Source organism: Bombus impatiens, unplaced genomic scaffold (genome assembly GCF_000188095.3).
Source record: "Bombus impatiens unplaced genomic scaffold, BIMP_2.2 scf_0442, whole genome shotgun sequence".
In the NCBI taxonomy this organism is placed as follows: Eukaryota; Metazoa; Arthropoda; class Insecta; order Hymenoptera; family Apidae; genus Bombus; species Bombus impatiens.
In genome coordinates, this window is record NT_176861.1 from 1248985 (window position 1) to 1273902 (window position 24918).

The 24918-nt window shown below is 30.0% G+C and overlaps 7 protein-coding genes across 7 annotated transcripts; 4 read left to right on the forward strand and 3 right to left on the reverse strand.

Moving 5' to 3' along the window:
• Positions 1 to 4600: 4600 nt before the first annotated feature.
• Positions 4601 to 9193, reverse strand: LOC100743794 (zinc transporter ZIP3). Its single transcript, XM_012387034.3, has 4 exons — positions 8471 to 9193; positions 6274 to 6607; positions 5991 to 6158; positions 4601 to 5668 (listed from the first exon to the last, which is right to left on the reverse strand). The coding sequence occupies exons 1-4, from the start codon at positions 8827 to 8829 to the stop codon at positions 5459 to 5461; spliced, it is 1071 nt and encodes a 356-aa protein (XP_012242457.1). The 5' UTR covers positions 8830 to 9193; the 3' UTR covers positions 4601 to 5458.
• A 1153-nt stretch (positions 9194 to 10346) lies between these two features.
• Positions 10347 to 14975, forward strand: LOC100744024 (probable ATP-dependent RNA helicase DHX34). Its single transcript, XM_012387059.3, has 15 exons — positions 10347 to 11034; positions 11139 to 11305; positions 11402 to 11608; positions 11684 to 11816; positions 11885 to 12033; positions 12113 to 12345; positions 12440 to 12626; positions 12710 to 12904; positions 12972 to 13181; positions 13251 to 13619; positions 13686 to 13861; positions 13937 to 14047; positions 14120 to 14241; positions 14346 to 14604; positions 14677 to 14975. Exons 1-15 carry the CDS (start codon positions 10347 to 10349, stop codon positions 14948 to 14950), a joined length of 3480 nt encoding a protein of 1159 aa, XP_012242482.1. The 3' UTR covers positions 14951 to 14975.
• A 55-nt stretch (positions 14976 to 15030) lies between these two features.
• On the reverse strand, positions 15031 to 16630 carry LOC117151103 (GPI mannosyltransferase 2). Its single transcript, XM_033321392.1, has one exon. The coding sequence runs from the start codon at positions 16587 to 16589 to the stop codon at positions 15114 to 15116; it is 1476 nt and encodes a 491-aa protein (XP_033177283.1). The 5' UTR covers positions 16590 to 16630; the 3' UTR covers positions 15031 to 15113.
• Positions 16631 to 16676: 46 nt separating this feature from the next.
• On the reverse strand, positions 16677 to 19328 carry LOC100744493 (pyruvate dehydrogenase E1 component subunit beta, mitochondrial-like). The gene is made up of 2 exons (XM_012387055.3): positions 17032 to 19328; positions 16677 to 16804 (listed from the first exon to the last, which is right to left on the reverse strand). The coding sequence occupies exon 1, from the start codon at positions 18604 to 18606 to the stop codon at positions 17533 to 17535; it is 1074 nt and encodes a 357-aa protein (XP_012242478.1). The 5' UTR covers positions 18607 to 19328; the 3' UTR covers positions 16677 to 16804; positions 17032 to 17532.
• A 454-nt stretch (positions 19329 to 19782) lies between these two features.
• LOC100744256 (succinate dehydrogenase assembly factor 4, mitochondrial) lies at positions 19783 to 23428 on the forward strand. The gene is made up of 4 exons (XM_003490467.4): positions 19783 to 20007; positions 20106 to 20256; positions 20336 to 20428; positions 23228 to 23428. The coding sequence occupies exons 2-4, from the start codon at positions 20160 to 20162 to the stop codon at positions 23395 to 23397; spliced, it is 360 nt and encodes a 119-aa protein (XP_003490515.1). The 5' UTR covers positions 19783 to 20007; positions 20106 to 20159; the 3' UTR covers positions 23398 to 23428.
• Positions 21821 to 23013, forward strand: LOC105680920. The gene is made up of 2 exons (XM_033321393.1): positions 21821 to 22543; positions 22914 to 23013. The coding sequence occupies exons 1-2, from the start codon at positions 21954 to 21956 to the stop codon at positions 22915 to 22917; spliced, it is 594 nt and encodes a 197-aa protein (XP_033177284.1). The 5' UTR covers positions 21821 to 21953; the 3' UTR covers positions 22918 to 23013.
• Positions 23429 to 23729: 301 nt separating the features above from the next.
• On the forward strand, positions 23730 to 24566 carry LOC100744372 (succinate dehydrogenase assembly factor 4, mitochondrial-like). Its single transcript, XM_003490468.4, has 3 exons — positions 23730 to 23913; positions 24002 to 24103; positions 24212 to 24566. The coding sequence occupies exons 1-3, from the start codon at positions 23796 to 23798 to the stop codon at positions 24349 to 24351; spliced, it is 360 nt and encodes a 119-aa protein (XP_003490516.3). The 5' UTR covers positions 23730 to 23795; the 3' UTR covers positions 24352 to 24566.
• The last annotated feature ends 352 nt before the right edge of the window (positions 24567 to 24918 follow it).

Sequence of the window (24918 nt, forward strand, 5' to 3'; positions counted from 1 at the left end):
GTACGAATTTGAATAATATTTTCCAAGCTCAAATTGTTCACTATAGAAAGTCACCGGAGAAACGGATAAAATTAATGAGCTTTCCCGTGTGAATTGAAAAGCATCAAAAGGTCTAAATCCCGATTTGTTTCTCGCAGGGCAATGCTCCATTTATTTTATTGCTGCTTTTCAACGCCGTTAATGGAACGGATAAGCTCGAAAGCCATATACATAACCTTTCCCAACTCCTATTAAAACCTTGAAAAATTGCAGCTTTCCATTTCCTCTCCATTTTGTTTTGCTATAAATACAAATCTGGTTGCACGTCATTGTTTTATTGGACAATACAATCTATAGTAATAGGAAATAACAGATTAAAGTTTCAGATTTATCGAACAATCATACCATTCAACTTTTTAAATACTAATATGTAGCCTGTTTGCTGTATACTTTACAGAAATATTAATTTGCTTTATTTGTTACAGGTAGTTGCTTTCATCTTTTTATCTTTTAGAAAAATATTACAAATCATATCCTTCTTGGTGTTTCACTTGAATATAATCAAAAAAGTTAAAATAATTTCAATATCAAAATAGGAATTACAAGGTATTAAGAATATAACATTTCTTTTCATTACTCGTAGAAAACCCTTTTATATGAACTGCTCTTTTAGAGATTACATCAACTCGAATTTTCTCTACGATTTTTACTTATCTTTACATTTACTTAATTCTTCTATTAAACTATTAAGATCCTTTAAGGATTTTAGATCGCTACTTATCATATCATAATCACCCTTAAATCGTTAACACGTCTACACAACTAGCTGGTCCTTAAAGCACACTTTTGCTTCTTACCGAGCAAAAAGATGACGTACAGCTACTCTCACAGCGTTCGTAAGATATTAAGAATTTAAAATACATCATCGGTTAACATATATCGTCGGCTATCACGGAACCTGGCCAAGCGTAAACCTTCTACATCTTAACAAGTACAATTGCATAAAAAGCACTGTTACATTTTGTCGTAAAGACTTCGAATTTCCGGCTATGTTTCCTCCATATTAATTTCCGCGAGGCAAGAACAATAGCAACGTGCATAAATAACGTCGTATCATTTCTCTCGAAATTTTTCTTTTTTTATTTCCTTCTTCTCTCTTTTTTTTTTTTTTTTAGAACTTTTTATTCTGCACCGTTAACAGTTACAAACAAGTCTTAATTATCCGTCGGCGTTTCAAGCACGAAGTTCTCCATTCGTCGTGCAATTTACGAAATGGAGGCGGGCTGTCCTTTCACGGGCGTTCTTTCACGAAAAATTCGTGAGTCCACTGCCTGACGGTAATTGCAGCGCGATTATAGAGTCGGTTTGAACGTTTTCTTTCCCTGTCTCGCTGGCCTGTTTCCCATGACGGGATCTTTCCCCGCGCATCGATTGTTTAGAACGTGAAATTACGCCGGAGAATTTAATCCATTAGCGAGTTACTTGAATCCAGCACTTTCTTGGAATACATTCGTGCCCTAAGTGGTTCGTTTTATCTTCCCTCTCGTAATCGCGTTCGTTACTTCCGCCCGGGGAAGGGATTTATCTTGTTCCAGTTAAAAGCGACCGGCTAATTTTAAATCGCACCGATCGTTCTGCCTTGGTGGAATGAAGTTTTCTATTAGTTGGTTTATTACCGGAAGAAGTCTGTGGAATTCTTTTACGCGTTCGGTGGCCAAGAAATTGCCTCGATCGGCGAAGAAAAAAGAAATGAAGGAAAGAAAAGTGGAAAGAGAGTAGAACGAGAGTACTACGTTTTCTATTTGTCGTAAAATATGTTCTCGATCGAGGAGCTAATAACAGGAACGAATTTCCTTCAACGAAGCAAACGAAGCAATATACTTTCTACCATCTTCAATTTTTGTCCATTATAGTTCGATTTCTTTAAACAAAATATTCGCCATTTCAATTTGAATTAACCACTCTTTAATAATCTCTACTCTTTGATAAACGTATTTAGGGAATGTGTTTTCAACGTGTATGGGTATTTATTAATGATTCGTTGAAAATTTTACGTCACTGTTGAAACTGGGTAAACCGATTTAGAATTTACACATTGAACGATGTATTTCATGCTGGTCAATATTTACCAGAGTACACATTAATCTCATCCATATTAGCATCGATAAATATCTGCTTTTTTTTGCGATGTACACGAACTGATGAGAGGAAAGTCAGTAAATGTTTATTAAATATATATCTCATAATCAAAGCCTCTGATAAATAAATCGGAAATATCACGAACTTTTTCCTGTCATTCCTGCAATTCCTCTTATGTTTCCTGTTGCGAACGTCTAGTTTTAATGCTGACGACGTCGCCTAGAATAATTAATTATCCGAAAAACCAGATATTATTCCGAAATATAACGTTCTACGTTTAATGTCTCGGATCATGTACAAAAATTAATTAAATTAATTTTTTAATCATTTTTAATAATATTTTTAAATTAAAATTTCTAATAGTAAAGTAAATAATATGGGACCGTATTGTACTATACTGTACGGAATAGAATTAACTTTGGTCGACATTACACTACTTTCTCCTACCAAATTTCAAAAATACGTAGGAATAAAAAAGTAAAGAAGAGAAGAAACAGTTAACGATGATCAACAAATAACCGTGTAATTTTGTAATGCCTATCTTCTTCAATGAAACGATGCAATTTCACAAAAGTATTTTTATATTAAAAGAAGTTCGATCTTCTATCACACCATCTCGTTGTAAAATTCATGAACGCTGAACTCGAAGGGAATAAACAGCGAACCGTAATGCGTTCAAGACGAATCAAACGAGAATCGATGAAAGCTTCGAAACGACCACTTCAAACTCCAAACTAAATCCCAGCAAAACCAACGACGATAACATCGAAATTTCATTTCCATGTAATTGCTGGTCCTTCGATGTTTTTGGAGTCGACCGATCGCAAATATATTCAATGCACGAGCTCCATTTATTTCTTCGTCGACAAAATGCATTGATTTCTCTCACGGCCAGAAGCAGAAAGTTGGGTCACTATAGCGAAAGATAAGCACGGTTTCTTGATACTCGATGATATCAGATCGGATCAAGTTCACTGTCATCGTCTTGCTTGCCACGCTATCGCGAGAACTCGCGTTTCGATCCTTTATTAGGGAATTTAAAGTCGATTGAACGTTCGTGCTCCCTCCACGTGAGCCGCATAAAAGATTTCGTGAAGTTTCAAGAAAATTCCTCCAACAGTTTTACTCTCCTGCGGATTATACTTTCGATAAGGGGAATTTTGGATAAACTTTCGCTTGCTCAGAGCAGTTGTTATCGAAGATATCGAACGACACTACGTACGGTTTACTTGCGGCGATTCACTGGAAATATTCGAACATTCGTAAACGCGTTTTACGAATATACCACGTTTTAAAATTTCATTGGCACCGTAATGATTATTAATGATTATATTGATAAAGTTCGATACCAATCTGGAAATGTATATACATACGTATTTTATGCAAGTACAGATATTTCGCAGAGATCACAGAAATAGTAAAACGGTCGATTATTCGTTATGTTGCAATTGAAAGACAATTTTTAAAGCAGATTAATGTTTTCGAAAATTTATAAAACCAACTTGTGATTTCGATGACACTTATGATACAGCTGCAAGTAATTAATTAAAACAAACAAGCGTAAAAGAGAAAGGTATTAAAAAAGCAACCTGCATGTTTTAAAATAAAATCAATTGTATAAAAATGAATATAATACGATATTTTCATACCATTTTTCGAACAAGCGTAAAAAAAGAACAAAAAAAGATACGAAATGGGACAGATCAAATGGATAAAAGAAGAGATGAAAACAAACGATTAGTCAAATTCTATCAATGGGGTAGCTTCTGACGAAAGGGGAAATGACAACGATGCTAATAAAGATACGTCACTTTCCCAATCTCTGTGGTGACAGACCGAATAATTCACAATTCGCGTTCAATGCGTCACGTCGTTGCGTTTGATGATGACAGAGATACGTCTTTCGATTCGTTCAAAGCTTCGTTGGATGTACAAAGCTCTCGTTGTCACGTTTGTTATCGCGTAAAATCTTGTTCGTTGTTCGTCGTGTCGTACACGTTAATCGAATCGATTGTGCTAATCTTGCCAAGGAATCAGCAACAACTTGATGCTAATGAACGCGATGGTAAATGCTTACTGTAACGTAGATTAGGGTGCGCGTTGCATAGTCAGAGGAGGATAGCCGAGTTGATCGGTGGCGTAACTTGCGGTAAGTTAACCCCCACGCCACTCCGCTAAATATTGAATTACGTGAGATTCCGTTGATATGCAAACGAAGATTAATAATTTGTAAATTCAGCGCAAAATCATAGTTTTGTGAATATGATTAATAAAGATTGGCGATTCGTAGACTAGATTTTTATATAAGCTAACTCTAAATAAATATCTCTGTTATTTATCTAAATAAATTATAATTTTTTTATCTAAATAAATCTTATGTTAATTATCTAAATAAATATATCTTATGTTTATCTTAGTTTCTGTAAGTGTCCTGATATTTATAAACGGTAATGTAGATGTAATTATAGGCTGAAGCTGCAGATCTCATGACATAGGTTTTATTACTTTTCCCCTCGATCATCCACTTACTCAGATATTCTCGCTACATAAAGCGGAGGTATACGTATAAAAATAAAAGTAATGGTAGATTTTATTCACGCTAGTGATTGTAATCGTTAACATTAACGAATTTCTTAGGTGATTATTGACGAGCGAATATGCTAATAATCTATTTCGCTAATTGTATTCATTATCCGTTTTGCACGATGTAACTAGTGATTCGTATTATTCTTATCGTTGATTTTGATGATTCATTTTTATGAAAATTAATGAAATACGCGATACAAAAATAATTGTGTTTTGTATGGTAACTTGACGGATGAAGTTCAATTTCACGCCTATAATATTTGGTAAACACCAACTTGATAAAACTACACGTAATTTTACTTTATAAAAAATAAAAATTCTGTCCTACATAATTCTGGAAATCCTTTCATAAATTCATCGCAAACATCCAAGCTGCAGGTACTGTAACTTGTATTCTATACTCTTTAAACAACAAACTGTGAACGTGTAAAAAAATAGAACAAACGAGAATTAAAACATTTTATCGATTTCGTTGCAACATTCTATTTTTGTACAATATTTTAAAGGGTGTTATCTTTTCTCTTTTGTCTCTCCTCATTCAATTGCTCCAGCTCTTTGTATCTCTTTCTCGTCACGATATTCCGTGTACGTGAAACTTGTATTTAAACCTGAATAAAGATAGCTTCTCGGGTAAATTTATTCCAGAGAAGCTCGCGTAACATTTTTCTTCCCTTGTAGTTCTTGATACGCTACTGTTGAATTTCGTTTGTTGAACAATTTATTCTATCAAATAGCTAAAAGTAGAATTGTAAATTCACGTTGCCACGTAGTTATTCAAAAGGTAAATAACGACAAAGCCAAGAATCACGGACAAGAGCTGCCAAACGCCGGCGGATCGTCGCAGATTTCTGTGCCATCTCGCCCTCTCTCTTGGCAAGATTTCGCTAACCGTTACGTACAATAACGTTCCACCTGCTAAACCTTGAAGAATCGGTACAGCTACGTCTGTCCACTTATTCTGCATCTACACAAATCATTACGCAAATTACTGTTTTCTATTCCTGGGATTTAACCCTCTTGCGTTCATTTTTCAATCAACTAAATCATTTTAATTAGAATTAGTCTTTTTCAGAAATTAGAACGATTAAACTTAAATTTAATAATATTATTCAAAAATTACAATTGATTAAACTCTTAGCTCTTAAATCATTTTTTCGATTTTTATTAAATATCTAGATATACGACGAGGAAATATAATTTGTATGAAATTGGATTAAGCATAGGTCAAAGAACCATATTGATTGTAAATTAGAACCAAGTTAAACAGACGTAAATTTCTTACTCACTTTGAATGTTAACATTCCGACTCCTATACCAACTGCAGATCCAGCGGAGAATACAAAGATTGCTAGTACGAGCCTAAAAAGAGTGCTATTAGCTCCGGCTAGTTCTAATCCTAAACAGAATCCAACGACGAACTTATGGGAAGCTACTGCTCCAACTAACAAAAATACCTGTAATCAAAGATTATACAAAAATTATATTCCCCATAAATGCATAGATATCCTCGATTTATCGCCATATCGTATCGTCCATATCACGTTTACGCTATTTGGAAGCATTACACACTTCGGACGTAGCCTTTTGCAGGCCAACCGCCAGTCCTTCGAGGACAGCATGGACCGTGAGCGCCAATAAAAGTCCCATGATGTTGGTATTGGAATCTGAGCACGGCTCTGAATGATTGCCATGGCATAAAAACGTCTCTTCGTTGTTATAATGATGTGGCGCGGTCGGTGTATATTGTACCGCTCCGTAACCTTCGCGTTCCCAGTTGCTGACCATTCCGTTTCCGTCTAGACTCGTCTGATAAGACGTATTAAAGTCGGCATTGGGAACGCCTCTGACAGTCCGCGTACCCGTGTTATAGCTCACTTGATGCGAGTGACTCCGGCAACGCTCCCTGTAAATCCACAAATCCATTTTCACAATTGACTTTCACTTTACGTACGAATGGCCGGTTCATCAGTCGACTTTGATGCAACTAGCACAAATGAAATTTCAATTGATCCCAGCTGGTAATTCAATCTATCATTGCTAGAAAAGATATAACAGCTCGAGACGTTTTATACGCTGTGTGAATTTCGTTTTATACCAGCAGACCATGGCCACGGTATTCTGAGACACGTTTATATTCATTTTACCGTAATTATATCTTGTAACATCGTTCGTGGACATTCTTTAATTAAATTCCTAGTTAAATAATATTTGGAACATTAATATCTCCCAAGATGAATTTTAAAGCGGCGAGCCAATCTGTCGACGTAAAATCAGCTTAGTCTTCGTGCAAACGATTCTTATATCAAGCTTGGAAAAAAACAGACGGTATCAGTAATGAAAGATAATCTCGTGTTAATATCTTTTAATTGTATTGCATTTGATTAGTACCATATCAAAGTAGTTCAATTGATCTCATCAAATACAAAGAGAAAGTATACATACGCATTTTGATACAAAATTCGTATTTATTTTATTGTAATTCATTTAATTATGAAAAAAAGCAAAATTGCTGTTTATGATATATATATATATATATATATATCATAAACAGCATATATATAATATATAATATATATATATATATATTACTCAGATATTCTCGCTACATAATATATATATATATATATATATATACTACAAAAATGTAAAAAATGATCCATACCAATTTTAAACCCATTTCGATTTATCCACATATATATACCCAACCTATCGCAATGATAATCAAATGATAAATCAGTCTTTCTGATTTAATATTCAATCTTCGTATTAACGTTCGATTTTCCGCGTACAGAGATTATGCCGATTTTTCACGCCAAAGCGACCAATAATATTAAAATAACAAAAGAATTACACAGTTATCAGAAGACAAGCGCAAGAACATATCATTTCTACTTCTCACCACTTTCCTGCTCCTCTTCCATTATCAGTTATTTACAAAGACACGGAGTATATTATTAGACGATCTAGGATTAAACATAGGATTACCTACTACTGGCTGATTCATTCAAGCTGCAGACGAAATACTAATTAAACATTAAATACAAAAGTTAAATGTAAGTTGCTATTTTAGAAATAGAAATCTTATAAACCGGTTAAAATAAACTGCTATTATTCTGCAATAGATAAAATTGCTAAAATATTAAACGTCACTGTTGACAAGTATATCGAAACCTTTATTTTTGGAAAAGAATCAAAGTTAAGTAGATGAGACAAAAGATAGTTTGTAAGGTAGCAGATAACAAATTTTATCTATTAATTGATAAACTTTCGTAAACTTGATTAAGAAACTCTTCACGTTATTTAACGTAGAATTATATACGATGTTATATGTGTACTAATACATTAATATTTATCAATGTAAATATATACATACTACATCAATATACTTCTATAGGTACATGTATATGTACTCTAGAAAAGTAAAATGAAAATTAATTTTCTGAATAACAAGAAACAACCATATAAAAAGAAATGACATATAAAATCTTCAATTTGTGGTCTATTACTCTGTGTATCGGTCTATTGTCCATTAATTTTTACGTTCTAAATGACATGTCAACAACTTGAAATAGTGCTTGTAAACATAATTCGTAGTTGCAACACTACAACTAAATATAAAAAATTCCATTCCGATATGAAAGTGCCATTAATCATCGTATCGCTATAGAATACTCCAATAGAATACTCCAGAATCCTTTTCTTAAACAAGTAATCTTTGATTATCACGATATATTAAACAGAATCGTGCATGTACTTATATACGTACGCCTGGTTTCCATTATTCCAGTTCGAGTTTTCGTAACGATGTTCCTGCGGAACATGCTGGTCTTCACTGCCCCAAAAATAATGGACACATTCGTCTATAAGATACAAGAGAAGAAATCCGCATGAAAAAAGTAGTTCTGCGTGTTTAGACATAGATTCCCGTGTTTCCGGTAACATGTGCAGAATAGAAGTTGCGAACAGAACGCCACCACCAAAACACAGTGTGCAAGAGAGAAGGAGCTTCTGTTGAAGATATCTCACGCGTGAAACAAAACACACCGGTGCAACACCAACGACAAAGCTGCCAACGCCGATGATGATCATCGACGCGAGCTTCGCCTGGACCACGGTGACCATCATTTTCCAGACGATGCACGGAATATGTTCACTGCTGACTGACACTGGCAGCAACACTCATCAAAACGATTGACGCTAATCTGGCAAGCGTGATAAGGTCAACCGACTCGAGAGATACGAACGCGATCACGAGTTCCTCTCTCTCGAAAATTGATTATCGGGAAAATTCGATGGTTCTCGCGTCTGAAAATGGGCATCGTATCGAGACCCGTGACTTCGTTATTATCTGTCACTAACTACCGTGGTATACCGTGGTATCGAGATTTAACGGCCGTCAATGATAAATGACGCAGCATAGAGAACGCGTAAAGTAACACTGGCCGGAAGCGATCCATAGGTGGAGACGGCAGCGATCGCAGTTTTATTTGATATTGATAACCTTCTGCGATATATTCTTACATTCTTTATTTAACTACACAGAATGGTTTCTTTAAATAGAGAAAGTATAAAAATACGCTCTTCAATAAGTATATAATTATGTTATTTTAGCACAAATGTATATTTATAAAATGAGAAGTATTTTTAAACATTATTTTGTAAACGTACAACATAAATACTATTTCTATATAAAATTATGATATTACTACCTTGTACAATATGTATACGTATAATTATATTTATATTCTTTTAATACTAAATTAAGACTAATTAAAATAAATATTTTCGATTTTTATACTATTACATTACATATTTTTTCGTATCCTTATAATACTAAATATGTTTGCAAAGATATTTTCCTTTACACGTTAATATTTTAAAATAAGTACAATTTATTATTTAATCAATTTTCGACGACCCGTTAGAAAGGATTATGAACATTTATTTGATTATATAAATACTAAAAACGTGATTAATAGTATTACATAACAATCACATTTGCAATCAAGATCATCGATATTTTAGGAATTGAAACAAAAAAAGTTTAATTTTTCAAAAGTTTTTGATACAAGAGAAGTACTGAAAATACTATTTAAATTATACGTATTTATGTATATGCTTTTGATTTCTTATATTTATATAACTTAATTTTAAGAAAAAAAATTAAGATAATTAAAGAATTAAATTTATTAGTATTGATTTCGTATTATTACCGACAAATGTTAAATATCAATATAATGAATGCAATGAACCAGTGGCTTTCTCTGAGACAATTAGATAAAAAATTGCTAAATCATAAAAAGATGTAAATATATTAATTTAAACAAACTTCGCTCATACAATAAAACAAAAAATATGAGCTGTAAAGAGGAAGTGTTTCATAGAAAAATGTAGATTGTGTTTTAAAACCTAAGTTCTATCTTCTAAGAGAGTCGACTATGTAAATATTTTGTAGTATAAAAAATCAAATAAAAATCGACATAGCCTACATTTGTATAAAAAGTTGCCACTAGTAAAGCTGTAATAAATAATAAGTATAATTAATATTAACTGGTATCACAAATATAATTAAATATTATAAACGTACTGCTAAGGTTATGTTACATGAGACAATTTAAAACGCTGCTTTTCTTAATTAAAATATGAGTTCACGATACAAATCTAATAATAAATTTAGGCGTAAATATCAATATGATGATGAACAAAAGAAAAGTAAATACGATTCAAAATTACCATACAGTACAGATTATGATAAAAAAGAGATTTTAGACCAAAAAAGTGATTTTTCTCAAGAAATCACTAATAAGAATACCGAAGACTTTTATTTTAATAAATATAAGCATGAATTGAATAAAATATTCTCAGGAAATTTAAATGTAATCCAGGATACTGATGATTTTTGGAGATTTGTTAATAAATATGAAACTGTACAGAAAAAACTAAGAACACCAGATATTTTACCTAATTTTTCACTAAATACTATCGGTGTGCCAGAAACATACCACAAATTACATTGCATAAATTTCAAATTAAGTTATAATTTTAATGAATTATTTGCACGTGTAATGCCAGTTAAAGCATTAACAAAAGAACGCTTATTGAAGTTTCAGAACATAATTATTTTATATTTAGACTTTAAGCAAAAAGAAAAATTTGCCAAGTTAAAAAAACTCAGGAAATCACAAGTAAATCTACCAGTTTATCAATATAAACATGAAATTATTGAAACAATAAAACAGGAACAGGTAGTTATAATAGCTGGTGATACTGGTTGTGGAAAATCCACTCAAGTGCCTCAATACTTATATACAGCAGGTTTTCAAAAAATTGGTACATACAATATAAGTCTTATATTTAAGATTACAAATATTATATTGAACAAACTATAATTTTTCAAGAAATATTATGTTATACTAAAAAAATACTTTTTATAGCTTGTACACAACCAAGAAGAATAGCTTGTATATCTTTAGCAAAACGTGTTGCTTTTGAAACATTAACAGAAAACTGCAATGATGTTGGTTACCAAATACGTTTTGAAAAGCAAAGAAATCAAAATACCAAAATTACATTTATAACAGAAGGTCTTTTGTTAAGACAGGTAACAATAAGACTATAATAAATGTCTAGTAATATAGTTTACATGTTAAATGTTGTAATTGTAATATATATTTGATATATTGTATGTTTTCCATAGTTATCTGGAGAATTTGAATTATTACCTTATGATGTAATTGTTTTGGATGAAGTGCATGAACGTCACCTACATGGAGATTTTCTTCTTGGTATTATGAAATGTATTATTAATCAAAGGCAAGATCTAAAATTAGTACTTATGTCTGCTACGATTAATATTGAACTTTTTAATAATTATTTTTCAAAGGAAAATGTTAAAGTAATACAGGTATATTTATAATCATTTAACTGACAAACCCATTAAGAATGATATTATGATAGTATGTAATTAACTAATTTGTAGGTTCCTGGAAGGTTGTATCCTATTCAGTTATTGTACAGGCCTGTTACTATAGAAGATATTCGATATAAAAATGATAGATTCAATCCAAGTCCTTATATACAAATAATGCAAATGATTGATCAGAAATATCCAGGTAGAAGATTTTACTTTCTTACAAAAAAAATTAGTCACTTGTATCATAGTAATAATTGATATTTTCAGCTGAAGAAAAAGGCGATTTATTAATATTTTTAAGTGGAATGAGTGAAATTACTGCCGTTGTAGATGCAGCAAAAGAATATAGCCAAAAAAAAAATAATTGGATTATCTTAGCACTTCACAGCACCCTAGCTATTAGTGAGCAAGATAAAGTAAATTTTTACATGTTTGCTTCAAAAAATTCATGTTTATAATCCTGATAGAACTCATGTCATATTTTCTTTTTTAAAGGTATTTGATTTTGCTCCTGAAGGAGTGAGAAAGTGTATTGTATCTACTAACATTGCTGAAACTTCTATTACTATAGATGGAATAAGATTTGTTGCTGACAGTGGGAAAGTAAAAGAAATGAGTTATGACCCATCATGCAAAATGCAACGACTCAAAGAATTTTGGATTAGCAAAGCTAGCGCAGAACAACGGAAAGGAAGAGCTGGTAGAACTGGACCTGGAGTATGTTATAGGTATCGTAGTCAATTATTAAACTAGAATATATATTTCGTAATATTCTCATGATTTAATGTACTAAGATCTTAAATCAAACAATTTTTTTTATAGATTATACTCTGAAGAAGAATATATGTCTTTGGAAAAATACTCAACTCCTGAATTACAACGTGTACCTTTAGATTCCTTACTTCTACAAATGATTGCAATGGGACTTCCAGATGCACGAAAATTTCCATTCATAGAACCACCTTCACCAGAAAACATTGAAAATTCTATATTATCTTTAAAAGAACATGTTAATATACTTATATAAGTCACATAATAATCTATACACGCGAGTATGATTAATATAAATAAAGTAATATTTCCAATTTACAGGGTGCGCTAACGGATAATGAAAAAATAACATGTATTGGAAAAACACTCGCACGCTTACCTGTTGACATAACAATAGGGAAAATGTTAATAATGGGTTCTATTTTTCACCAAGTAGAACCAGTCTTGTCATTAGCTGCTGCCTTAAGCATACAAACACCATTTACAAATAGAGCATATAGGGATTCAGAATGCGAGGTAATAAAATGTAATTTATACATTTTTTACATATAAAAAACAATAATCTTGAAAAATAATTCTGAAGACGTCTAGGAAAAAATTGGAATCTGATCATGGTGATCCAATAACATTACTAAATGCATTTAGAGAATGGTTAGAAGTAAAACAACAAAGTTCTCAAGAATCCAGAGGTAGTGGTAACAGTAGTAGAAAATGGTGCAAAAGAAGAGGTTTAGAGGAACAGAGATTTTATGAAATGACAAAATTGAGAGCACAGTTTAAGGAATTACTTCAGGTAAATTATTAAGTTTCTAATATTAGCTTATCAAACTTTATTTAAAAATTAATTGCTTCTAACTAACAGGATTGCAAATTACTGAGGAGTCTCCCAGAACCAAATTCTTCTATGTCCAGTGCAGAACGTGCTATAAGACATGGAGAGCTTAAACTTTTAAAATCATTAAAAAGAACCTACAAACAAAGTGAACCTAGAAAGCGAAAACAATTAAAACTAGAATCATTTGATATTCAATTAGAAGATAATGATCATGATGATGGTGAAATTGACATAAAAGATATCGAATTTCGAATGAAAAATGATCCAAATCAAGTGCAAAATCTATTAACAGCAGCCACTGCATGTAGCTATAAAGATTTAACAATGTTAAAATTAATACTCTGCAGTGGTTTATATCCACAATTTGCATGTGCCGATGAATTTAATTATTGTAAGGTAATATTATCGTATATATTTAAAATAAATTAATTATTCGTCGTTACATAATATGAACTTTTGCAGACAACAAACGAGCAACTGTTTCATACAAAAGCAAAACCATATATTGCTTTACACCCAATGAGTTTCTTTGGAAATCATCCCCAAGTATTGCAATTGGAGGAAGCTGATATTGTATCAATACCAGGTTTTAAAAGTAAAACTGCCGTTAGTCCAAAACATACAATATTAACATATTTGTAAGTTCTTTTAATAATATTTTAAGATAGCATATGAAAACTTTTACTTTGATTGATCATATATTAATTTAACAGATCTCTTTTGGAGACAACAAAGCCTTATCTAGTAAATACACTTAGAATGCCTGCTGCACAAACATTACTTTTATTTACACGTGAAATCGACACAAATAGTACATTTTCAATGTATGTACATATTATATATAATGAAATTAAAAAAAAATCTTTATTGAATTAATATCTGTTTATTTTTTATAGAATGATATGTGATTCCTGGTTAGAATTAAAATTTCCTATACCTGATAGTGGTCAGATTTTACTGATGAAAGCTACCAAATTACGACATAAATGGGATTTCTTATTAAATCAACAATTACAAGGTATAGAATGAAACATGTAAAAAATATTAAGTTAATATGTAATATTATAAATGTATTTATGTTGTAATATTATATTCTAAAAGTAATACATAAATATTTTACAGATTCAAGTACCAGCAATGATGAAAATCAGGATTTCAGTGAATTTGAGTACACACTTACTCAAGATTTAATTGAATATATGCATACAACTGTTCCATATACACTAAAACGGCTTTTACCGGCTGATCTTAAAACAATATATGTGGGATGTGGTGAAAACAGCATATTGATAGATCCAAACCCTTTTCAATCAGATTTTGTAGTAATACCCAACTCAATTAAAGGAGGAGTTCGCGTAACAAACACTATTACATATAATTGGTAAATTAATAATATATTTTTATAACAAAACAAAATAATATAAAATAACCAAAAAGTATAATTTCTTTTTAGTGTGAAAGAAACTGAATGGAGTGATCGACTTTCTACAGAAATTTTAGCAACACAATGGCATTGTTCAAATTGTAACATGCAAGCAATTCTAACAAGCATAGAAAAATTACAACACCAACAATCCTGTGTTAAAGCAGATATAAAAGATGTTGAAAAACATGACAACATTAAACGTAAACCTAATGCACAAGCATATGAATGTTCTGATTGTGCACAAATATTATACTTAACACCAATTGAAATTCTTAAACATAAAAAATCTCATGTTAAATAAAGTATTTATTTGATAATATAATAATGTACATTAAATCTTATATTTCATTATAGAATGAAGCAATATTTTTCATATAGTGACATTTTACATTTTTTGTATATACATTCATTTTAAGTTTATAAATTAACTATATAATCTTTTTACAATATGTGCATATATAAAATTATGTCCATGGTAAAAAGTTTGAGAACATAAAACAACCTACAACTCCATATCCTATAAAATAGGAAAATATAAGTTTATCCTTCAAAGTATATTTCTTCTTTGTTAAAAAGAATACTTTCCACTTAGAAAATACATTTTCCTTATCATCATATAAATTATTATCATTATTAGGACATAAATAACACATTGACAAAGCACAATACCAATATATCAATGGACTTGCTGAACTTATTAAACGGGTGCTTACTTGAATGTGCACAAATAGAATACAGAAGATAGTTAAAAATAAACCATGAATAACAAATACTAACATTTCAGTTGGATACTTTTTTCTTTCAGTTTCTACGTCATTTCCAATAACTTTAATAAATCCCAATGTATAAAAATACTTCTTATGTTCAAAAAAATATTCCTTTATACATCTAATCATAATATACAATATTGGAAATGCTAAAATAAAGTTTGGTATTTGTTTTATTTCATAGTAATTCAGAAATCCTATATTCCAATATCTTTTTTGTATGTAAGAATATGCCATTGGAATTTTTGAATGGCACCATTCTAAATTATTATTACCAGGCAACACTAAATTGTTAACTATACTAAAATTAGTAATATGTTCAGGAATAAATGTTAGATTTAAATTAGGAGTACAAAACATAAGATAATTATATGTTTGTAACAAAACAAGTGGAATTATTGATATAATTATTGTATTAAACATTAGACAAAATATTTTTAATGTACCTATTTTAGAAATAAATTGACAAAGTGTTTTTAATGAAAAGTTTACATTTTTTTCTGTATAAGTGTGTAACAAATTTTGCAATTGATAATATATAGGGAAACCAATATTAACCATTCCATTAGATCTTGTAAGAATGGATAAACCTACTGGAAAAGATACATATGGATCTAATTTAATGGATCTTAACATACTGTAATATGATAAGTATGCAAATAAAGATTCTGAATAAACAGCTGAAAAGAATATGGTAGCTGGGTTTATGCAGTACAATATTGCTGCTTTATAAGCTACACTTGTTGATTTTAACACTGCCTTACTAAGATCATAAAATATAACAGCAGATTTTACAAAACATATAATATTAACTAACATAGCTGTAATAAGTATAGAACTATTAACATTTAATACAAAGAATATTTTTCTTATAGGAACAGAAATAATTCGAAGTAACATAGGATACAATGGATAGAAGGCCAATGTGTTCTCATATGTATAACCATATTTTGCAATATGCAAAAAGTATTCACCATCCCATCGTGTAAGACCACTAAATAGAAATGTTACTATACTGTCATATAATGAAATTTGTTCAGAATTATCAGTAGGAGCTTTAAATGCATCTGCATTGTGATCAGGACATATAAAATTAAAAAAGAATTGTAAACTTAAAACTATTATCCTACTAATTATTGCAAACCAAAAAACTTTCCTTCGTGCTTCGTACATTCTATTACAGCATATAGCAATATTTTGATTTAATATTGCTATTAATTATACTTCTTCTATTAAAATTCAATTTAAATTCTTTTCCAGTTGTCAATATAAATTAATTTCTCTGATAGGCATTCTCTTACTATATGTAGACAGAAAGATTTTAAACGTATTATGTAACATATTCCTTTCTCTCAAACTCATAATTGTTATATTATAAGAGTGTGTGGCTAAAAAAAATATTTAAATTACATTATGTTAATGACCTTCTTCTAATTCTCATAATTTATTATATATTTTCTATTTATCACATATTTTTCCTTATTTTCCTTTATTTTTGTTACATTAGTTTTCAATATACTAATTTATAAACTACCAAATATAAAAATTACATTTTTAATTAAAATTATTTCCTGTTTAATTATAATATTGTAATATTGTTATAAATATGACCTACCTAAGAAGCCAAGTTATAAATGAACTTCATTTGTACAGCAATCAGTATGATCACCAATATATTTCAACATTCAATATCCTGAAGGCCATCAGTACAGCATCGAATTTAAATATTCTGAAATCAACATTAGACACATACATATTGCAATTTTCAAATGAATCATTTTTTTTTTTTTTTTAGTAAGCTACACGATACAAGAATTTTTTAAAATTCAATTTAGTAATGCAATTATTCACCTGCTATCAGTACCCTAATAACTAAGAGTCATTAAATAAGAATATAATTTTTAAAGACATAATATACATGTGTTTATTTTAAATTCAGTTTTAAGATTACAAAAGCATGATTCTATTCTGCATATTCAATTTTATATAAATGCAATACTATTGCATTTGTATATACTTTTTCAGCTTTGACTTATTACTATAAATATATTTTATTATACAAAAAAATGTTATCATATAAAAAAATTATACAATTTTTTTCAGACATGTAGCAGAGTTATATTTTTACACCACAAACTTTTTTAGCATAATCTACAATATGATGATCTTTTGGTGTACATTCATATTCGATATTTTCTGCATATGGCATAGGTACATCAATACCAGTGCAACGGACTGCTGGTGCATCAAGTTGGAAAAATATTGGGTTTTCCATTATTGTTGCCACAATCTCAGAGCCTACTCCACATATAGGCCAACCTAATTCAACACTCATAAGTCTGTGGGTTTTTGTAACAGATTTAAAAATTGTATCCCAATCTATTGGTCTAAGAGAACGTAAATTAATCACTTCTGCTTCTATCCCTTCTCCTGCCAGAATTTCTGCTGCTTGCATTGTATACAAGGTAGCTTGACCATGTGCAGTTAAAGTAATATCTTTACCAGGTTTTTCAATTTTAGCTTTACCAATGGGTATAACAAAATCTTTATCCATAGCTTCATCTGATACAGGAAATTGAACATTATATAAAACTTCACTTTCTAAAATTACAACAGGATCAGGATCTCGAACAGCAGCTTTTAAACTACCCCTATAATCTTCACAAGTTGTTGGTGACATAACTTTTAAACCAGGTATGCTCATGTACCATCCTCCAAAACACTGAGAATGTTGTGCTGCTAAACCTTTAGCATTACCATTTGGACCACGAAATACAATAGGTACAGGATATCTTCTTGCAGACATGTAAAGATTTTTAGCAGCAGCATTTACTATTCGATCAATAGCTTGCATTGAAAAATTAAATGTCATAAGTTCACATATTGGTCTTAGACCAGCAAGTGCTGCTCCGATGGCTAAACCACAAAATCCAGCTTCTGTTATAGGTGTATCAATTAATCTTTTGTCACCATATTTTTTCCACAGACCTTTTGTTACTTTATAAGCACCATCATATTGTGCAACTTCTTCTCCCAAAATAAATACATTTTCGTCTCGTGCTAATTCTTCGTCAAGAGCTGCATTTAATGCATCTCTTACAGTCATTTGTGTAACATATTTATAGCTTTGTTTTTGTAGAATACGTATGTTTGACAACATAGTATTCCTTAAGAAGCATATGAAATGCATTTTACATCATAAAAATATAATTATAGTAAATTATAAGTTGTATATTTTAAAACTATAAAATTTAAGACAAAACAATAATACATCTATTTTCCTTCTTTATATATTTCAGGTTAGACAATATACTTGTATAACGAATTGCATACATTAGGCATTAATTTTTTTACTTTTGGCAGTATATAATAAAAAATGGGTAAATAGTGATACATCAGACTACACTATTACTTATTAATGATTATTTTATTATTTAAAGACCTTTTTGTATGACAATCATATATAAAGATTATATAAGACTTAATAATTTTGATGTATTTTAAACTTCATATTGTAAAATACAAAATCACTTTTCCATGGCCTACTTAAAGGAATAAATGTTTTTGCACATTTGAGTACATATATATTCTATATTCTATATCAACTTCTAATAAAAAAATCTTAATCTTAGAGACAAATATTAAAAGAATCGCATCAAAATTAATACATTTTGTAGCTGACATGATAAAAATAATGCAATTATGAAAAATAATGTTTCCAGTAGGAACATAAATCGACTTTTTTAATGTCACAATAACATACACAACAATTCGAAAATGATTTTAAATACAATTTTAAATACAGCTAAAACTGTATGTTTGTATTCAACTTAACATCAAAATTGCATTTATTCTAATTTTTCTTTTTTTTCACTAATCTCCTTCATTAATCTTCTTCTGTACTAATTTTTTTTAAAATGTACGATGAGTAATACTGTAATAAACACATTTTATTAAATTATACAAAATTTGATAAATGAATTTGTAAACCTTTTCTAACCTATTCAGAAGAAAAAAAAGAATATTTAATTTATCTTAATTCTAATATACATATATTAAGTTTGAAATATTACGCGTTTTTATCAGTATTGTTATAATAGTAATTGATTAGATTACCTCTAGTATAAACATATCAACTAGACTTATTAAACTCTACTTTATTTTAAATTGATAACAAATAATGATATCACTATTGACAACAAAAACACTACTTTAAGAAGTCAAATGAGGAAATAAATTATTTTTAGTTTTCTTAAAGCTTATAATGAAGAAATGTAATATCTAATTTCTATTTTTATGTTTATTAATACATTATTTAATAGATTTAATTGTTACAATAAAATTTAAATAATGAAATCTAGTGACTACAGTTCTAGTTAACGGAATAGGTATAAAATGAGATCATATGAGATTTTAACATTTATTTCCTTAACAATTAAATTTGGCTGTCATACAAGCTTTGATGTTTCACTGAGATATTAAATAGTCATTTTTATTGTGCTCACTTCTATGTTTATATAAAATTAAATGTATCAGTTTATTGTTTCGCTACCTACTATAAGTGATATCTTCTGTATACTTTTTTAATGCTGTAAATATGTATATAATATAAAGTATTATGTATGATAACAATTGTGCCATAATAAAATCATTAACAGTAATTTCTTATATATTCTTATGTAATTTCAGTATAGTATGATATACATAATCTCGTTTTAATCGTAGAAAGATATAAAGACTATAATGAATAAGGTTATGTTTACAAATGTTATAACTTTTAGTAAATTACTAAAAGTAAATCATGAAATTACAAAATTTCCAACTAAATTTCTACATATGCGTAAGTATTTTAAAAATTAAATACAATATCTGCAGTATTAAATACAATATAAAGAATAATGTGACAATTTTGGTTCTAGAATTTCAAATCCTCTTTTCAAAGGAAAATGAAATGTCTGAGAGTCCAAGAATGCGTGAATTTAGAAAAAAATTAAGAGAACGTACACCTATAGGTATTTATTTATCTTAAGGGGGTATTCTAGTCTAGAAATTTGAAAAAATCGAAAATTTTTTTCATATTTCCAAAGTTTAGACATTCAAGAATATGCCCTTAAAAGGATTTTTTAAAATTTCAATTATTTTATAAATTATAGCCATTTTTGTGACGCGGCATGTGCTCCGATCCGACATAAAATCATTACTGTATTTTATGCCTTTTTTAAGGTATTTTTAATTCAAGGCCAAAAAAACGTATTTTGTCGGAATTTTTTCATCTTAGTACTTATTTCAAGTTAGTTTCGAGCCAGCCTTCAAGCAACGTGTACGTGCTAACTCTGACAACGTTTTATAAATATTTGAAGTAAAAATTGTTTTATATATTGAGATTTTAAAGTAAAATGGATAAAAAACATTCAAAATTCAGCTCTAAACGGGCATGCAGACCAAAGAAGAGAAGATTTTCCAGTAATCAATTTACTGTAGAAGAAGAAACCAGTTTCACTAGTGCATCTGCAGCAAAATTGAAAAGTTCGCAAGATGAAGAAGTTTTAATTAATAACAATTATGGCTATTGTATTTTAGAATTTTTCTCTGTTTTTACCACACTTTCATCGTTAATTCTGTGTTCTACATGTAAGAAAGATATTAAATTTTCTCGTACAGCTGCTCATGGGTTAGGGTTTAAAATTGCTATACAATGTGGGTGTGAGGAAGTACGGTATGTTCAATCATCGCCTTTTATCAATAAAGCATTTCAAGTGAATTGTAGACTTGTAGTAGCTATGAGATTCTTAGGAGTTGGAAGAGAAGGTATCAACATATTTTGTACTATGATAGACATTTGCCAAGGCTTGACCATTAGCATATATTATAGCTGTCTTAACAATTTATACGTGGCCGCTTCAGCAGTTTACGATCAAATTATTTCAAAAGCCGTAAAAGAAGAAAAGGAATTAATATTAGAGTCTGATCCTACAGCTAATCCCAACCATTTGACTGTTTCCGGCGATGGTACCTGGAAAAAAAGAGAATTCAATTCTCTCTTTGGTGTTACTACGTTCGTTGGTAAATACAGTTGTTGTACAGTTGTTGGTAAAAAGTTGTTGATACCATAGTAAGATCTAGTTTTTGCCAAGGGTGTAATCAATGGAAACACAAAAAAAATTATGACATCAAGGCTTATGAAGATTGGTATGAAGAGCATGAGAAATCTTGTACCATAAATCGTAAAGGAAGCACCGGAAAAATGGAGGTTGACGCGATTGTTGAAATGTTTGAAAGGTCGGAAGCCAAGCATAATGCTAAATATGTCCGATGCATTGGACATGGTGACTCAAAAACTTTCAAAGGCATTCTTTATATTAACCCCTACGATGATGACCCGATAGTAGTAATATGGGTGCACGGTTGCGTAAAGCAAAAAAGGATAATAAAGGTATTGGCGGCAAAGGCGCTGGTAAACTCACTGATGAGGTTATCAATGAATTATCTTTATACTATGGCTTGGCAATTCGTTGAAATCCAGATTCAGTTGAAGACATGAAGAGAGATGTGTGGGCAACCTATTATCATAAAATCTCAACCAACAAGAATCCTCAACACATGAATTGTTCACTTGGTTCATTTAGTTGGTGCAAGTGGCAAAAAGCTGTGGCCGACGGTACTATTGACGAATTTGACCATGAAAATTCTCCTCTAAATGACGACGTTTTAAAAGTAATAAAACCAATTTATGAAAGCTTATCAACTGATACTTTACTGGAACGATGTTTGGGTTCTGAAACCCAAAATAATAACGAATCGTTAAATTTATTAATATGGACTTTTACTCCAAAGTACATCCACGCAGGAACGCAGACAATTCAAATTTCCACTTTCCTCGCAGTATGTATTTTTAATGAAGGTTTTATACCCATATTAAAAATCTTAAGTGTCATGGGAATCACGATTGGCCCAGAAGCTCATGCGTTCGCAGTCAGGCGAGACGAAGTTCGCATCGAGCACTCTGAACTCCGAGCTTCAGAGGCATCAAAGGAAGCCAGGACTGCTCGTCTCCATGAAAGAACTTCGGAGAATAAGCATTTTGAAATAGAGAAAGGTTTCTTGTATGGAGCAGGAATTGCCGATATGTAAATATGCTGTACCATTCTATGAGTAAAATTGCCGGAAACTTGTCTTAAAACTTTAAACGCGTTTTTCTCGAAACTACTTTTTTCGAGTTGGCGTGCACGATATCTCAAGTTCTAATGAACCGATTTATTTGAAATTTGGTATGAATGTTCTTTATAACATTCCTCTATCGCCTGAACCACGCTCAGATCAAAATTTTTAATTTTACTATTTTTTAAACATTCGGAATTGTTAAAAAAACATGCGAAACAAGAAACTTTCCTTCAAACGGCCGCCATTTTGTGAAAAAATGTTATTTTGACTTTTCCAAGGTTCATGCTATAGCGGCATCTATACTAATTAAGAATTCGTTCGCATATTTTGTTTCAGATGACCAAAAGGGTTGAAATCATGCACGCCAGGACACCCTTTTTTTTTGGTACCATCCACTTTGCCAGCTCATAACTTTGTGAATTTTGAGTTTTTTTCGGTGAATTTTTTACGTAATCTTAAAATATCAATAAACAAATTCTAAAAAAAAGGATAGCAAAAATATTTTTTGTTTCGTTTGTACAGAGCTTCAAAAATCGCCCGAAATTCATGCCTCTAGACTAGAATACCCCCTTAAGAAATTTATTAAATATATAATATTAATTATTCATAAAAATAGTGGTAGTAAAATAAAATTGTTTTACATGCAATAGAAAAATTGGAAGAACTGGAAGAAGGCAAACATCCTTATCAAGAAAAAGAACCATTGAAACCATTTCCAAATGATACTAATCCGGAAACAGGTGAAGTAGGAGGTCCACGTGGACCAGAGCCAACACGATATGGTGATTGGGAAAGGAAAGGTCGAGTAACAGATTTCTAAATATTTTTTAGTGCATTGTATAATTGTACATAAAAAATATAGTTTATACAAGATGTACAATTAAAAATATGTATAATTTAGCAATTTAAATTAGAATAAAAAACTTACTGTGTATATGTATAAAGTATAAAATAATAAATATTATATTTACATTAAAAAAAATGTAGCCTTCACTTTTAGAGAATCATGCTTTATTCTGTCATACTATTCCTTTACAAACATTTTTAACTAATGGATAAACAATTAAGTATCAAATTACAATGATAAAAGGAAAATATAAAACATCTGACAACTTATATAAAATTGTATATATATACATAGATTATATATACATATTTGTAAGAAATGTGTGTCAGAAGTATAACAAAAGAATAAGGATATTACAAGATATTACAAATATGGATATTTTGAAGTTAAAGCTCGTTTTGAAACATATTAATACCAGTATAGTCGATTCCATACATAAAATTTCTACAAAATCATTAATATATATTAAATCGAAAGAATTTTCAACAGGTATCCAACATAGATATAAGCCTTCGTTTGTAAAGCAATAATTTTGATAATTTAATACTGGATACTTCTTTGCTATATGCATACATAGGTAGTTTATTGCGAGTTAAAGAACCAGAGGCAAAAGGTGAGAAAAAAGAATCAATAAGAATGAAACAATTTCATAAAAAATTAAAATTGCAACCTATACCTAGTAAGTATAATTTGTAATATGTTACATGAAATAACAGTTAAAATTAATATGAGATTTGATTACCATAAATTTATAAGATACAATCATTATAAAAAAATATAATAATAGGGGTACCTCCAAAAGAACGTTTCGTGGACTTAGTACTAGTGGAAACTGATCCAAATAATGGAGAACTAATAACAAATAGCGAAAAAGATCCAACAAAGTGGGGGGATTGGCAAAATGGTGGGCGGGTGAGCGACTTTTAATTCAAAATTCTCATTTCAAGATATAAATATATAAAATATGATGAAGTAACACTTGATTCGTTTAAATTTATAAAATTTATTGTACTACTTGTAAATCTTGTTTGTTCATTAAATAATATTGCAAGTTTCTTCTACTCTTTTATGTACATATTTGTAAAAAAACTACACCAATATGTTGGCAGACAATACATCTTAATTGAACGACATAAATAAATTATTTTTATTTATTAATATAAATTTTATATAAATTATATATAAAATTTAAAACATTTGTTTCAAATGTAATTACTGAAACTGTATAAAGAGATAATTAAAATATATTTCTTTTAAATAACGTCCTAGTTAATATGATCATCCAAAATATGTTTATGTTAAATATGTTTAATGATAGAAAATAATAGTTGAAAAGTAAGCAATATAATATAATAGAAATATTGTATAAGTAAAATATGATACTATAAGGACAAATATTTTAGGTCGCTATTTTATTTGAAACATTCTAACATGTTAATTAAAATATTGTTCACATATATTTTTTATATTATAGTAAAAATAAAATACTATTTT